Below are 13,614 nucleotides of genomic sequence, written 5' to 3'. Positions count from 1 at the left end.
ACTCTACGCTCCTGCCCGGCTGTAGCTCCCGCTCCCCCGCCCAGAGCAAGCGCTGCAGCAGGGAGACGAGGACAAGCCACTGGCCACCGGGGAAGCTGAGCACGTCCCCCCGCAGCTGCAGCAGTGGCAGCAACAGCCCCTCCGGGAAGCCATGTGCTGGCTGGGCTGGGCCCTTCCACGCACGAGAGTGGGAGTGAGGCGCACGGGCTGGGCCCAGCAATGAGTTGGTGGGTGCCTGTGAGCTGGACGAAATGGCTGGGCAGGTTGGATGTTGCCCATGGGCCGTATTTTGCCCACCCCTGTGATGGACAGTGCTTTCAAGGAGGGGTGTCTGACCTCCCAGGGCCACCCGGGAATCCCTAGAAGTATTGTCATATCGCATAGGAAAGAGCAGGTTGGGTCTGGGCTAGAATCTGAAATCTTACGTGTAGATAGACAAGCCATTAAAACACTTGAAATGATAGTGTTTTAGAGCTGAGCATTGTAATGTTTCAGCTGTCCTGTCTGTTTTCCTGTAAATGGACCCTGAACTCTGTAAACTTTAAACTGGAGTGAAAGACTTTGGGAGATACAACAGTTTAGCTTCACTCTTCTTTCTTAGGTGCAGACAGACAAAACAGCCCTATAGATTCAATTGATGTGGGTAACTCCTGCCTCACCCCTGCCTGCTTTTAAAATGGCTTAGTGTTATACTTGTCCATAGCCTTCAAGATGTGAGGAACAGTTAAAGATGAGGTCTGAAGCATCCTTGTTTGAAAGGCTCTTGGTAAAAGGATTTGCATTTTCTGGCTAGAATCTGACCCCGGAGAGAGAAAAGGAGTCCTAGTTACTGGCTATAGAAATGCAGCGGCAGAAAACCTGGACATTTGTGCTGCCAGAGCTTCTCTTAGCCTCTGCAGTCTGTTTAGCAGGCGCTTTGGATGCAGTTGTGTTTGGAGCTAGGGGGTTGTCTGTCCTTCTTTCTTGTCAGCTGGAAGCTTTCAAGGTGTCTTTCTGTACCTGTTGTCCAGTTTGCACCATTACCTTTTGTAGAGACTGAGTTTTTACCGGCAGCCACACGTGTGGCGTGCATTAGAATATCAGGCTGCCGCTTGCAGGGACCTGTATACCCAAGCTTAACTTTCCTGCTTCAGCTGGTTGCTCCTCTTTGTTGAGTCTTGTAACCAGTCTGAGAGGCAGTGCGGACAGGGGGTTGGAAAGGGACCTGGAGACCTGGCTTCTGCTGCTGACCTGCTAGGTGAACTTCTCCAAATCACTTCCCTTCTTTTGGGCGTTTATTTCTGCTCTTGCCCTTTGTCTACCCTGTCTCCGCTGATTGTGGCTCTGGAGCAGGTGCTGTCTTAGTAGGCATTTCCATTGCAGTGAGGCCTGATTCTCACTTGGGACCTCTAGTCAATCTGCTAAGGTGTTCAGAAGTGATATCTGCAACCAGGCAGTATGACACCTCCCTGACTGACCGCTCTCCCCTTCTCAACCAGGCTGTGGAACGTCGTTTGATTTCCACAAGAAGATTGATTACTTATTCCTCGTTGGCACTGAAGAGGGGAAGATCTACAAGGTAAAGGCTGTGTTTTACATCCCATCGCTGCTGAATTTCCTGTCGGGTTGTTGTCATCCAAATGATTTTCCCAGCAGGCTCAGTCCTAGTAGTGCACTCAGGTCCGTGCACTACCTGTCTGGAGCCCCACTGGGTGCAGCACCCTGTCCCCTGAAAGCCAGTCCCAGAACGAGGAACTCATTGCTTGCTCCCAGTCCCCTTGTGATGAAGACATGGAGTCTCCCATGGCTTTGGGGGTCTGCCAAAGGCCCTTCAGTTTGGGCATGGATCTCTAGCTCTGTATGGATGGTAGAACAAAGGCACTCGGGATACTATACTACAGCACGCCCCTTCTCAGTGCCCTGCCGGCGGCACAAACAGCTCTGTGCTGAGCAGCTGTTGTGCTCTCAAGCCTTGGGGAAGAGGAGCCATATGTCAGGAAAGCCAGCATGCTCCAGTGCAGTGTCCTCTGTTGCTGTGCTCCAGCCTTCTCAGGGCTCCTGTGTAACATGGGGACAGCAATGCCTGCCTTGCAAGGGTGCTGTGGAGATTGCAGTTTTGCTCTCGTGAAGTATTTAAGCCTTCAATAGTTAGCTGGACTGGAGATTCAGTCTTTAGTGTTGTGTGCTAACTTTCAGCAGAGCATGTACACCACTATCCTGGCAGCTTCCCATTTATCTGGTCAGCCTCTCCAAAATGCTGGCCTCTATGTATGGTCCTGTTGTGTTCATTTTGATGGAATAAATCAAATACGACCCCGCCTGCATTAGTTTTAGAAAGCTAAGAAGGGCTTGGAGCATCACATGCAGAACAGAGCCTGCTTAGTTACAGTGACCGGCACAGCGGGCAGCTCCCGGCAGAGTCTGGAAATGTATTCAGTGCCTTGATTCTGAGACAGGAAAGAGAATCCAAAGAAGGAGCACTTGGAAAGGGACGGGATGGTTATGTAATCAGCCTTTCAAAGACACTTGTTCACAGAATCATAGCCTTACAGAAAAGCAGGGTTGGAAGGGACCTCTTGAGGTCTAGTCCCACCACCTGCCTGAGTCAGCAGGATCATCTCTATCCAATCCATCCTGTATAAGCCCATTGTCCAACCTCTTAGCAAAACTACGGAGTCAGCCTCGACACAACACAAGACTTAACCCCCCAAACATTCAACAGGTAAAGCAGGGGGACAAGGCTCTTGGTTAAAATCTCTTACTGTGCCAAGCAGTCCTTCCTGCTGGAAAGGAACGTTGCATTGCTCAACCTTAACTTCTGAACGATGGTCCCTTCCTCTGTTTCGGCAAGGACAACTAGTACAAGGGGGGAAGCAATGTGGCTTTCTGTAGATATTCCCAGGGCAGAAGGTTGTCTGGGGCTTGCAGATCAGCCACAAGAGCAGTTACCCTGGACTCTGGCCCAGTACCCCTGTCTAGGACAGCGTCTGCCTTTCCTTTGCCAGCCCTCCTCCGGGTGGGCAGAGCTAGAAGGGCCAGCTCACCCCATCCGGCTGTGCAGTGTACTCTGTGGAAAGTTGAGAGAGAGGAAGAGATGGGGGAGAAAGGGGGAGAAAGAGCTAACAGGACGCGGGTAACAGGGCGGAAAGGAACTTCGCGGGGAAAGAGAAACAAGGCAGGTCTCGGGGTTTCGGCTGGGCTCCTAGCGGCTGCTGTGCTGCTGGATGGGGAGGGCGTCCCCATTGCCGTGCTGAGGCATGGAGTCCCGATGACGTGCTGATCTTTGAGGTTGATGAATGAGGGACAGTGTCTCTGGATGATGCAGAGTGACGGTCGCCCCTCACCCCCAAGTATCCCTTAGTTGTGAATCCCCTCTTATGCAGTCTTTCTCTCTGAGGATCCCAAAAAGGGGGATTTCGTACACCCATTTCATTCACCACAAGGCCTCACTTCCAGCACGCCCATACTGGTCCACTGGTTCCTAGTTCCCCAGACACGACCACAACCCAGCCTGCTGAGGTAGTCCAAGGGCTGTGTTCTTCGGATGGATTCAATCTCTCTTTCCATCAGTCATTACCATTTTGGATGGCTGGAACATTTTATAAGCTTTTGTTCACTTTCCCGTGCTTTATGTTTGTGTGCTAAGCCCTTTTTATTACAACACACGGCATAAGTAGCTGGGCTGCACTGCTTCTGCCCCAGAAGGCTGGAGCCCCATCTCTAAGAAATGGTTCACATCGGGGCGGTGGCCTGTTTTCCTTCTCTCTGCCGGACAGAGAAGCACATGTCCAGTGAGCTGCCCGGGGGCTTCCCTAAGGTGACTTTGCCACCTGAGTTTTGACTGAAAGGAGGGGCTAGACTTCAAGTCGGGAGCTGAGCAGAAAGCTGTTCTCTGCAGGGACAGAGCTATAGATTAATCATTTATTACAGGGATTTGAGAAGAAAATTTCAGAAAGGCATTTTTCTATCCGGAGGGATAGAACTTGCCAACAAACAGCATGATAATATGTTAATTTTTTAGCTGTGGCACAATTACAGTGAATTTCAGAAAATAGCCTGGTTAATAGCATTTCTGAAGCCAAGACATCATTATCTTAATTACACACAGGCCTATCTACTGCCCTTTTACATAGAGGACAAACTGCTCCTGCATTCATATGAACCCATGGCTCCAAACAGCCTCCTTGCTGGCTGTTTATGAATTGCTCCGATTGGTGTGGAAGGCGAGTTGGAGATGCACAGACCCGGACGGTTCAGAGCAAGGCTTTGAAACCCCAATTGCTGCTGTAAATCCTTTGGACAGCGGCAGTTCCTAGCCAATGGGCAGTCAATGGGAAATGGCAGCGCTCTTGGTAAGTCGCGCCACGGCTGCAAACCTACTGTGCCCAGCAGTGGTGCCCTCAAACATGTCCTGGGCTCCCTGAGCTACCTCAGGGCTCTGCACCACTGGGGCAGCCTCGTCGGCAGCGCGCACCCCAGTGCTAAGCAGATTTGGGTGCCCTGCTTCCAGCGAGGGAGCTAGCGCATACAGGCAGCCCGTCATGTTTGAGGGCATTGCTGCTGGGCACTGTAAGGTTTCAGTGGCCTCCAAATACCTGGGAGGAGAGAGAATGACAAAAGCTCCTCACTGCCTGAGAAAGCACAAAGCAAAAACCCAGGAAGCACCTTAGTATCTTGTTCCTAACGAATCTCTCTGAACACTTTAGGTTCCAGTGGGTTTAAAAAAAGTGCCATCCCTGCCTGGCTGAGTCTGTCAGCATGGCTGAGCCCCGTTTTCAGCCTATTATGAGCCTCTTATGGGAAAAATATCCCTTTATTGGTTTTTACATTAAGCTGATACACAGCACTTCCATCAGCAACCCAGTAAAACCCAGCGGAATTATTAGTGTCTTGGTAGCCATCCATCCATCACCTGGGCAGGGAGAAGAGGGATGGTTTTGTGCCACGTTGGTGTTGTTCGGTGCAGGCTGGAGTGCTGCCGGCCAGCTTTACAAACACATGCTGCAGCCTCAGAAGTCTCCAGACCTCTCCGTATCCCACTGCACTGCCTCACGTCCCTCTCGCCAGCTGCCTTGTTATCATGTGCCATGCTGCATTAGACAGGTTCCTTGTTTGACCATCATAACAGCTCTGCTGGCTTCCAGAGAACACATTTATCTCTCCTTCAATAGGAGAAAAATATCCCAAGCACACCTCAGGCAGCATTCAAGGCTTCAGACAGATGCTGCCATCCCCGGCTCTGGAGTCTGAGTTGGCTTTAAAACTTCTGTGCCTATGATCAGATGTCACAGTATTCAGTGGGGGAGGTGTTTAGCTCAGCTTATAATACACATTCCCCATGTGTAATTATCCAGATGAACAAGTGAAGGGAAAGGCTTGAGGAGCTAAGCAGAATGGAAAAGTTTAAATTTAGTCTGTAACAAAACCTCAGGCAGATTTCACATTTCCACTTGACATTTTTTTCCAATGGCTACGGTCCCTTTAAAATGATTCTGACTTCCCCGTTAGGAACGGATGCTGCCTGGGAGCTGTGGGCCTGAGCTGGCAAGGCGCACAGCTCCTTCGCTCCCTTTAAAGTCAGTGGGATCAGCATTGTGAATGGTAAGGCCTTGTAAACTTATTACTGGTCTCTTCTGTCTCTGTTTCTCTGAATCTCTGCCCTTTGCCTAGAGTAAGACATGCATGTGTGGTCACCCTTGCAAGACAGCTTGTCTCCTGGTAGGGGTGTTACCAGACTTCACATTACGTAGTGGCACCGAATTCGTGAATGCTTGAGAAAGAATAGTCCGTTCTCTGAAGAAAGCATTTATTGAGCACAGCAATTTGCAATTTCAAGTATGCCACAGAGAACAACAGAAACACTCTGCCTAAGCTAAGGCACAGCCCAGTAAGACGCAGTGACAGCATGCACCACTTATCCTCACTTAAAATGCAAAATAACAAGCCAAAAAGACACGAGAAAGCCTTGCGTAGATTTTACGTAATCCTGAGGACAGAGCGTCTTCTTGGAGCCAGGTATTCAGAAAGCCTCTCGGGAGATCTGCAGGTCTTCATAGGTGATAAGCAGGGGATCCCCCAGGCCTCATCTTTGCCTGGGTTTTTGTAGGGATCTGCACCCCCTTCTCCCCCTTGGTCCCTTGTGTACCCCAGGTCTCTCACGACTCATGCGTTCAGCCTCTTCTCAGGTACTCCAGTTTCTCACCCCTTGCAGGTGTTAAACATAAATGTAGTTCCCTGCATTCTTAGGTCACACCAGCCCCTTTAAGCAGCCAGGCAGCCCTCCTCTGCTGCTTCAGGTCTGTCACGAAGCTCCAGAATCAGCTAAAGGGCCCCACGCTTGTGATGACTGTGCCAGGTCTTTGCCGACAAGGGCCAGGTGCAGCGGGCACCCTGTGAAATCTGCCCGAGGTTCTGTTACGTCCCTCGAAGCAGACAGGCGCGGGGGCGCTATGGTCTGCAGGGAAGCCAGGTACAGCTCTGCCTTCCAGACCCCCTTTTCCCTTCTGAAGTGGAGCACAGAGAGTTTCCACCTGGGCTTAGTGGGAAAGACAGCATGGAGGGGGCTGCAAGAGGGACAGTGAACAGCCTCTGCTCCCCCTCTGTGATGGGGCCAGGCTGAAGGGCAGGGACCTGCTGGGCATGTAGCCAAGGGCTCCTTTCAGCATCCCAACCCCGAAGGAAGCCCCGGGGTCTTGAAGAGACAGGCTGGTCCTTGAAAGCTGGAGCCAGTCTCAGCTACAACCATTATATTCCTTTCCTTTCTGAGCCTGGCAATCAAGCCTTGGGTCAGCCTCACGTACTCCAGCCAGCCAGCCTGAGGACAAGATATTGAGCTCACCGCAGCCTCCCTCCATGATGGCTGCAGTGTCCTCTGATCAAAACTGTGCCCAATTCTGTCTAGAGAAAGCCTTAAAAATAGTCCCCTGAATATTAATATTGTGGGATCCAGACAGCCGCTGGCCAGGACGCTTCTTGATTAAAGCCACAAGACATTAAAGGTCTTTCAAGTCAATAACTCGCGCCGACAGTCGGAGAAAGCAGCTTCTTTCACTTGTCAAATTACCCGTGTCCTGCTTGCCTCTCCGCAGCAGAGCTGCTTTCAAAACTAAGCCAAATACACGCGTTTCCCCCCTCCCCTCCCCTCCCCTCCCCTCCCTTCCCTTCTGATGAAGCACCAGCAGTTAGGGAGCATTGCTACAGCATGCACCGTCACAGCAGACTGCTGCAGGATAATGACTGCAGGCCTGGTGTCTCAGGGACGTGGCACTTGGACAGTAGTAGCAAACGTCTGATGAGCCTGATCTGCAAAGGGAGGTGATTCAGCAACGTTCATCTCCCAGAGCTCAGCAATCCTTTTGGGGCAGGTGCCATATTCCTGCAGCTGACCTCAAGCAGGGGACTTGTGGAGATACTGTAGTATGAATAACCTTAATCACTACTGGCATACAAAGGCAATGCGAGGGCAAAGACCAGTCAGAACGCAGACGGTGATCATCCCGCGGCACGGACAGCGCTAAGCTGCAGAGTCCCGATGGACCGCTGCCTGTGCAGCCAGCCTTTGCTTTGCAAGTCTCCCATTCCCTTAACGCTTCAGCAGGCCTAAGCTGATTGCATTGGGCATCCAACCTGCACCGCTTGCACACGTGGTGCATGGCAATATGAGGGGTCTGTGCAGTGAAACAAGAAAGCAAGCAGTTTAATTTCCAGAAAAAGATCCCAGGCATTAATGAGAGAAGTAGTTAGCTGTGACAGTCTGAAGTCAGGGAGAAAGCAGGGTAAGTTTGCATCTTATAGACTAAATCAGATGCATGGCACGAGCTTCCGAAAGCAGTGGGCTTACTTCAGATAGCATCTGGTGACGTAAGTCTACTGCTTATGAAAGCTTATACTATGTAGCTCTGATTGAGTTAGTTGTTGATGAGAGATGCATGCCAGGGCCCCTCTGTGTGCATGTGTCTGGAGAGGCATTACCCCCTGGCTGTTTGGATGAGGAAACTGGTGTAGAGGTGCATAAGCATCAGAGCATTGGATACAGGGCTAGAAGGGAACTCCTGGGCCACCGAGCGGTCCCCTAGTGCTGCAGGCAGCCACATCATAGTCCCCTCTGGAAAGTTGTCATCAAGCATCATCTTATGTGAAGCAACTTCTACCAGGACTGCAAGTACTGAAGGACCTGGGGTCCCTCCCTCTGGGCCGGGGCACGAATCACTCTGCTCCCTACCGCACACGCACACTGGGCACTGTTCAGAAATCAGCCAGAGCCAAGGGGTCTAGCAAAGATAACCGGGGTTCACTTCTGCAGCTGTATCCAGAGCTGCCTTGCGTAACAGGAGCTCCTAAGGTGGCTCAGGTAGATCCAGATCTTACAAGAGCCCCTTAAAGCTGCAGTTCCCCACCTCCAGGAAAGGCAGATGAGGGAGAAGCAGAGGTGTGACCCTGACTCCAGGCTTCTCCCTTGGTATGCCAGCCTCCTTTCTCCCTGGCTCTCCAGCCCTGCAGCTGTTAACACTGTCTGCGGCCCCACTCTCGTTTGCCGGTCATTCGTTACAGCTGGCCCCCAGGCTTCCAGCCAGGCAGGCTCTTAACTGCTGATTACCTGCAGCTAGGTCTCAGCCTGTTGCTGGCCGAGCACCTCCTCACAGTGGGCGATGGACAAAGTTCCACCTGCTCGGGCAAAGGAGGGGTGGGCCCTGCAACTTTGGATCAGCTGAACAGATGGCTCTTGACCCCCTCTTTGTAAACTCCAGCCTAGGATGGAGCAGGCAGACCGGCGTGATTCCTCTGAGCGGGGCCTTGAAATGCAGAAGGAACATGAAGCTGTCTTTGGGCAATGCTGTAACTTCATGCACCTGACTTGGACAGAACAGAGCCCTGGGCTGACAGGCTCTGGGGCCCAAGGAGACCATACAACAAAGGCCTGCTAACTGCAACGAAAGGTCCCGCAGGGTGGTCTCCAGTGCCAGCTTTCAGATGCAAGCAGGGCAACGTGGGCCAGTCCGCTTGGGTCATCTCCTGTCTCTGGCTCTGCTGGCCAGAGCTTGAAAGAGCCCGATGCCTAACTACAGGCACCTCCTGCCCTGGTGCAAGTGTGTGGGAGAGAAGAGGCTTCCAACATCTTGTTTCCACCCAGCACAAAGCTGGGCAGCATTTGGCCCTTTGTCACTGAGCATGACGTGACCAGACGAGGGGAATATTGACCCTGAAATCCAGTGCTTCAGAAGGGAGCAGAGCCTGACACAGAAACTGAGCACTTTGCAGGCTGCCACCAGTGCCCCAGAGTGGGTCAGCATTTATGATCTCTGTGCCACAATGGGTGGTAGCTCTAGGGATGCTTGTGGGCAAGATGGGCTCTTCCCGCATGCTGCAGGTTGGGTTCTGCAAGCTCCCACCCACTGAGCCCTTGCCAGCTGGAGCCTGACTGGCCGACCCCCTTGCTGTTGGGTCATTTCCCCAAGTGGTGTTAGGATCAGCTATGGGTGGGATCGGGGCTGCTGGAGCACCTGTCCCCAAGGGGCCTGGGGCAATTTCACCATGCGGGATGTGGTTGGAGGCTGTTCATGGCATTGCCTTCCATAGAATCATAGAAGTGGGGTTGAAGGGACCTTGTAGATCTGCAAGTCCAACCCCCGGCCTGGGCAGGAGAAAAACTGGGCTCAAATGACTCCACCCAGGTAGGCATCAAGCCTCTTCTTAAAGCCCCCCAGGGTAGGAGCCAGCACCGCTTCCCTTGGAAGCTGGTTCCAGCTCCTAGCCGCCCTGACCGTGAAGTCGTTCTTGCGGATGTCTGATCTAAACCTCCTCTCCAACAGCCTGTGGCCGTTATTCCTTGCCATGCTGGGGGGCGCTCGGGGAAACAGTGTCTCCCCCAAACCCTTCTGGTCCCCACTAGTGAGTTTATAGACAGTCACCAGGTCCCCCCTCAGCCTTCTCTTGTGAAGGCTGGACAGGTTCAGGTCCCACAGTCTCTCATTGTAGGGTCTGCCCTGTTGTCCCCAGATCATGCGGGTGGCCTCCTCTGGACCCTCTCCATGCTGTCCACATCCCTCCTGCACTGCGGCACCCAGAACTGGACGCAGTACTCCAGCTGCGGCCTGACCGGTGCCGCATAGAGGGGGAGGATCACCTCCCTGGCTCTACTTGAGATGCATCTGTGGGTGCACGACAAGGTGCGGTTAGCCCTACAAACCGTGACCTCGTATTGCCGGCTCATGTTCATCTTGGAGTCATTAATGACTCCAACATCCCTTTCCGCCTCCATGCTCTCAAGAAGGGAGTTTCCCATCTTATAAGTGTGCTGCTAGTTACTATTGCCCCTGTGCAGTGCCCTGCACTTGTCAGTATTGAAACACATCCTGTTTTTGCTAGCCCACCCTTGTAACCTATCCAGGTCTTGCTGCAGTTTTTCCCTCCCTACTAGCGTGCTCACCTCACCCCAAATTTTGGTATCATCAGCAAATTTAAACAGATTGCTTTTCAACCCATCATCCAAATCACTGATAAAGAGATTGAACAGTGCGGGCCCAAGGACCGAGCCCTGGGGGACTCTGCTGCCCACTTCCCCCAGGTCGAATATGACCCGTCCACCACCACCCTCTGAGTGCGACCCTTCAGCCAACCTGCAATCCATCTGACTGTAGGCATCAATGCCACAGTCGCCCAATTTCTTAATGAGGATGGGGTGGGAGACAGTGTCAAAGGTCTTGCTGAAGTGCAGAAAGACTACGTCCATGGTGACACCTGCATCCATTGCCTTTGTGACCTGATCATAAAAGGCAATCAGGTTGGTCTGACATGACCTGCCCCTAATGACACTGTGCGGGTTGCCCTTGAGCATCATCTCTGAGGCCGGCCCATCGCAGATGTGCTCCTTGAGGATCTTCTCAAAGAGTTTCCCTAGGATTGAGGTAAGACTGATGGGCCTATAGTTGCCCGGTTCTCCCTCCTCCCTTGTTTAAAGATGGGGACGATGTTGGCTACCTTCCAATCAGTCAGCACCTGGCCCGAGCACCACGAGCGCTCGTAAAGCCGTGCCAAGGGCCCTGCAATAACCCCTGCTAGCTCCCTCAACACCCTGGGGGGGAGAGCATCTGGACCCGCTGATTTGAACACATGCAGCCCCTCCAGAAGCTCTCTAACCGGATCCTCCCCAACCTGAGGTCTGGAGGCGTTCCCCTCGAGTCTGTCTTGCTTCCCGGTGGGGAAGTCCCGGTCCCTGCACAAGAAAACGGAGGTGAAGAATTGGTTAAAGAGGTCTGCTTTCTCCTCTGGCGCAACCACCAGATTGCCCAGAGGATCTTGCAGGGTCCCCATGTTTCCTGGTGCTTTATTCATCCTCCCTATATATTTGATAAAGGACTTTTTATTATCTTTGATCTTGGACGCTCGTCCTAGCTCTATGTCCACCTTAGCTTTCCTGACAGCCCCCCTACGGGCCGGAGCAGAGGAGGTATACTCCTCTTTGGAAATAGCTCCCCCTTCCACTGGGTGTACGTCGCCTTTTTGGCAATCAGGCATTTCCAGACGCCCTTGGTGAGCCAGGGGGGCTTTTGGGCACTCCTGCCCCCCTTGCTTCTTGTTGGGATGGTCACCCCTTGGGCCTTGAGTATTGTCCCCTTAAGGAACAACCACTCATCTTGGGCAGTGAGTTCCCCTGCTCTCGGGACCCCCAGCGCCTCTCCCACTTTCATTCTCCACAGACTAGGTAAACAGAGACCGGGTTTAGAGAGCAACCAGTCTTGAAGCATTTTAAAGTCTTCTGGGGTTAAGAGAGTCATGCCCTGGGCAGTCTACCTCCTGGCACTCACAGCAGCACTTACATGCAGGCTAAAGCCACCCTTGCCTGGGACAAGTTGGCCCTGCCGCTGGGCACCTTGGAGCCATCCATGCATGCACTGACGCACTGGAAGCTCTGCTGGCCCATGCATTGCTTTGTGCCCCCGGGACCTAGTCAGTGAGTGAGGAGCCTGCCTGGACCAGTGGTGCTCAGCCTTTGGCCCTGCCAGACTGATGAATAGTGCAGGGCCGGTCCATGGGCTACATCAGGCCCTGCAGCCGAGGATTCAGGCCCACACATCTTCATCCAGATTGAGTTGCCCCCGCCTAGCCTCACGTGCCAGGATTGGGACCCTGTACCACCCTGCCTGCTGGGATAGGGGACTCAGGACCCCGTGCCGCCCCGACCTGGCCCTGCATGCTGGGATGGAGTCCTGGACCCTGTGTCGGGCTCTGGGCACCAGGATGGGGGCCTGGAGGCCCGAAGCACGTCTAGGCAGCCTTGTGTGCGAGGATCAGGGTTCCAGGGCCCGCGCTGCATCCCCCAGACTCTGTACACAGGTTCAGGGCCCTACACGGTCTCCTGTCAGTCCTATGTGCTGGGACTGGGCCTCGCATCACCCTGAGTGCTGAATCTAGCACACAGGACTATGGCTGTGGGCACCCTGTTGACTGGCACCGGGGTTGAGCACCCCTGACATAGACCTCACTTGGCGATGGAGCAGCCCCTGGATGCAGTGACCTGGGGGGCCCTGCAGTCTCTGGTGAGGTGGGAGCAGTGTGATTATCCTGGTGGAATTAGGGACCAACAGAAGCAGAAAGGCCGCGGCACAGAGCCAACATCTCCACGCTTGGTCTTCAGCTTCAGCGCTCGCTCTGTACTTAGGTAACAAGGCCGTAGCAGTGCTGGGCACTTGCAGCATCTGCCAGCCTAACAGGAACATTTAAGCCCAGGTGACCCAATAAGCATTTCCCCAGGACCACGTGTGACTGCACAGCAGGGCAGGGGCACAACCCAGGTGGTCAAACTGTGAGCCCCAGGCTGGGCCTTCTGGTTTAGTAGCTGGCAAATCCCTTGTGTCCTGGCAGCGACACACACTGGGCTGACACCCCTCACACATGGGCAGTTGGAGAGAGCAGCAAGGGCTTTGCAGCACTACCTAGGATGGTACTGCGCTGAGCAGCTCTGACTGCAGAACAGAGCCACGGGGCCACAGCACTGTTGCTGCCAGCAGCATCACACCAAGTGGGGCTGAGTGCCGGTTAGAGGGCAGGATTGCCAGACCCACATGGCTGAGAACCAGAGGACAGACCACGTGGTCTATGCCCAGCTGGAGCCGTTCCCCAGGCCTGCTCCCAAGACACTCAGCTGCACTCACATGCATTGCAGGATCACTTTTCGTGGCACCCAGAAGCACTGGACTGTGTCTGTGCTCTCCCTTGCAAGCCCCCATCTAACATTGACCTCAACAGATGCAGGCTTTCCCTGGGTGTTACTAGCAGTGCGTCCCCCCCCCCCGGCTTTTTAGCAATTGGCTTTCCTAGAGGGCAGTAAGCCCTGGGCAGGGCACACAGCTGCAGTGTATCCAACAGCAGAAATGGCAAGCGTGGGCAGAAGGGAATGAATTGAGGCTCTCTCCCACCCAGGCTCATTTCTCTGCCAGGTACAGGCTAAACCTTGCAGGGGAGAAGCATCACATGCACTAACCAAATGCCTGAGGGAGATCAGTGCTGCAAATGCCCTGCGCCAGGCCGCAGCATCCTCACAGGGGCTGCACTGCCCCATGCAAGCTGACACTCAGCCATGCCACTGAGCCCTTCCTGCAGCGCAGCGTGAACACAGCTGCACTGCGCCAGCATGGG

The 13,614-nt window shown here is 53.5% G+C and overlaps 1 protein-coding gene across 3 annotated transcripts in view; it reads left to right on the top strand.

Moving 5' to 3' along the window:
- The window catches only part of DNAI1 (dynein axonemal intermediate chain 1), a 228,848-nt gene that overhangs the window by 127,901 nt on the left and 87,333 nt on the right, over positions 1 to 13,614 (top strand). For all 3 annotated transcript variants that reach the window (XM_090037568.1, XM_090037567.1, XM_090037566.1), the window contains exon 16: positions 1,479 to 1,558. In XM_090037568.1, coding sequence (XP_089893694.1) covers positions 1,479 to 1,558 — 80 coding nt within the window. The remainder of the gene's footprint in view (positions 1 to 1,478; positions 1,559 to 13,614) is intronic.

The sequence above is a fragment of the Crocodylus siamensis genome, chromosome 3 (assembly GCF_052110815.1).
Source record: "Crocodylus siamensis isolate JL-2025a chromosome 3, ASM5211081v1, whole genome shotgun sequence".
NCBI lineage: Eukaryota > Metazoa > Chordata > Crocodylia > Crocodylidae > Crocodylus > Crocodylus siamensis.
Note: the sequence above shows the minus strand (reverse complement) of the source record. Positions and strands in the feature narration are given on the sequence as shown.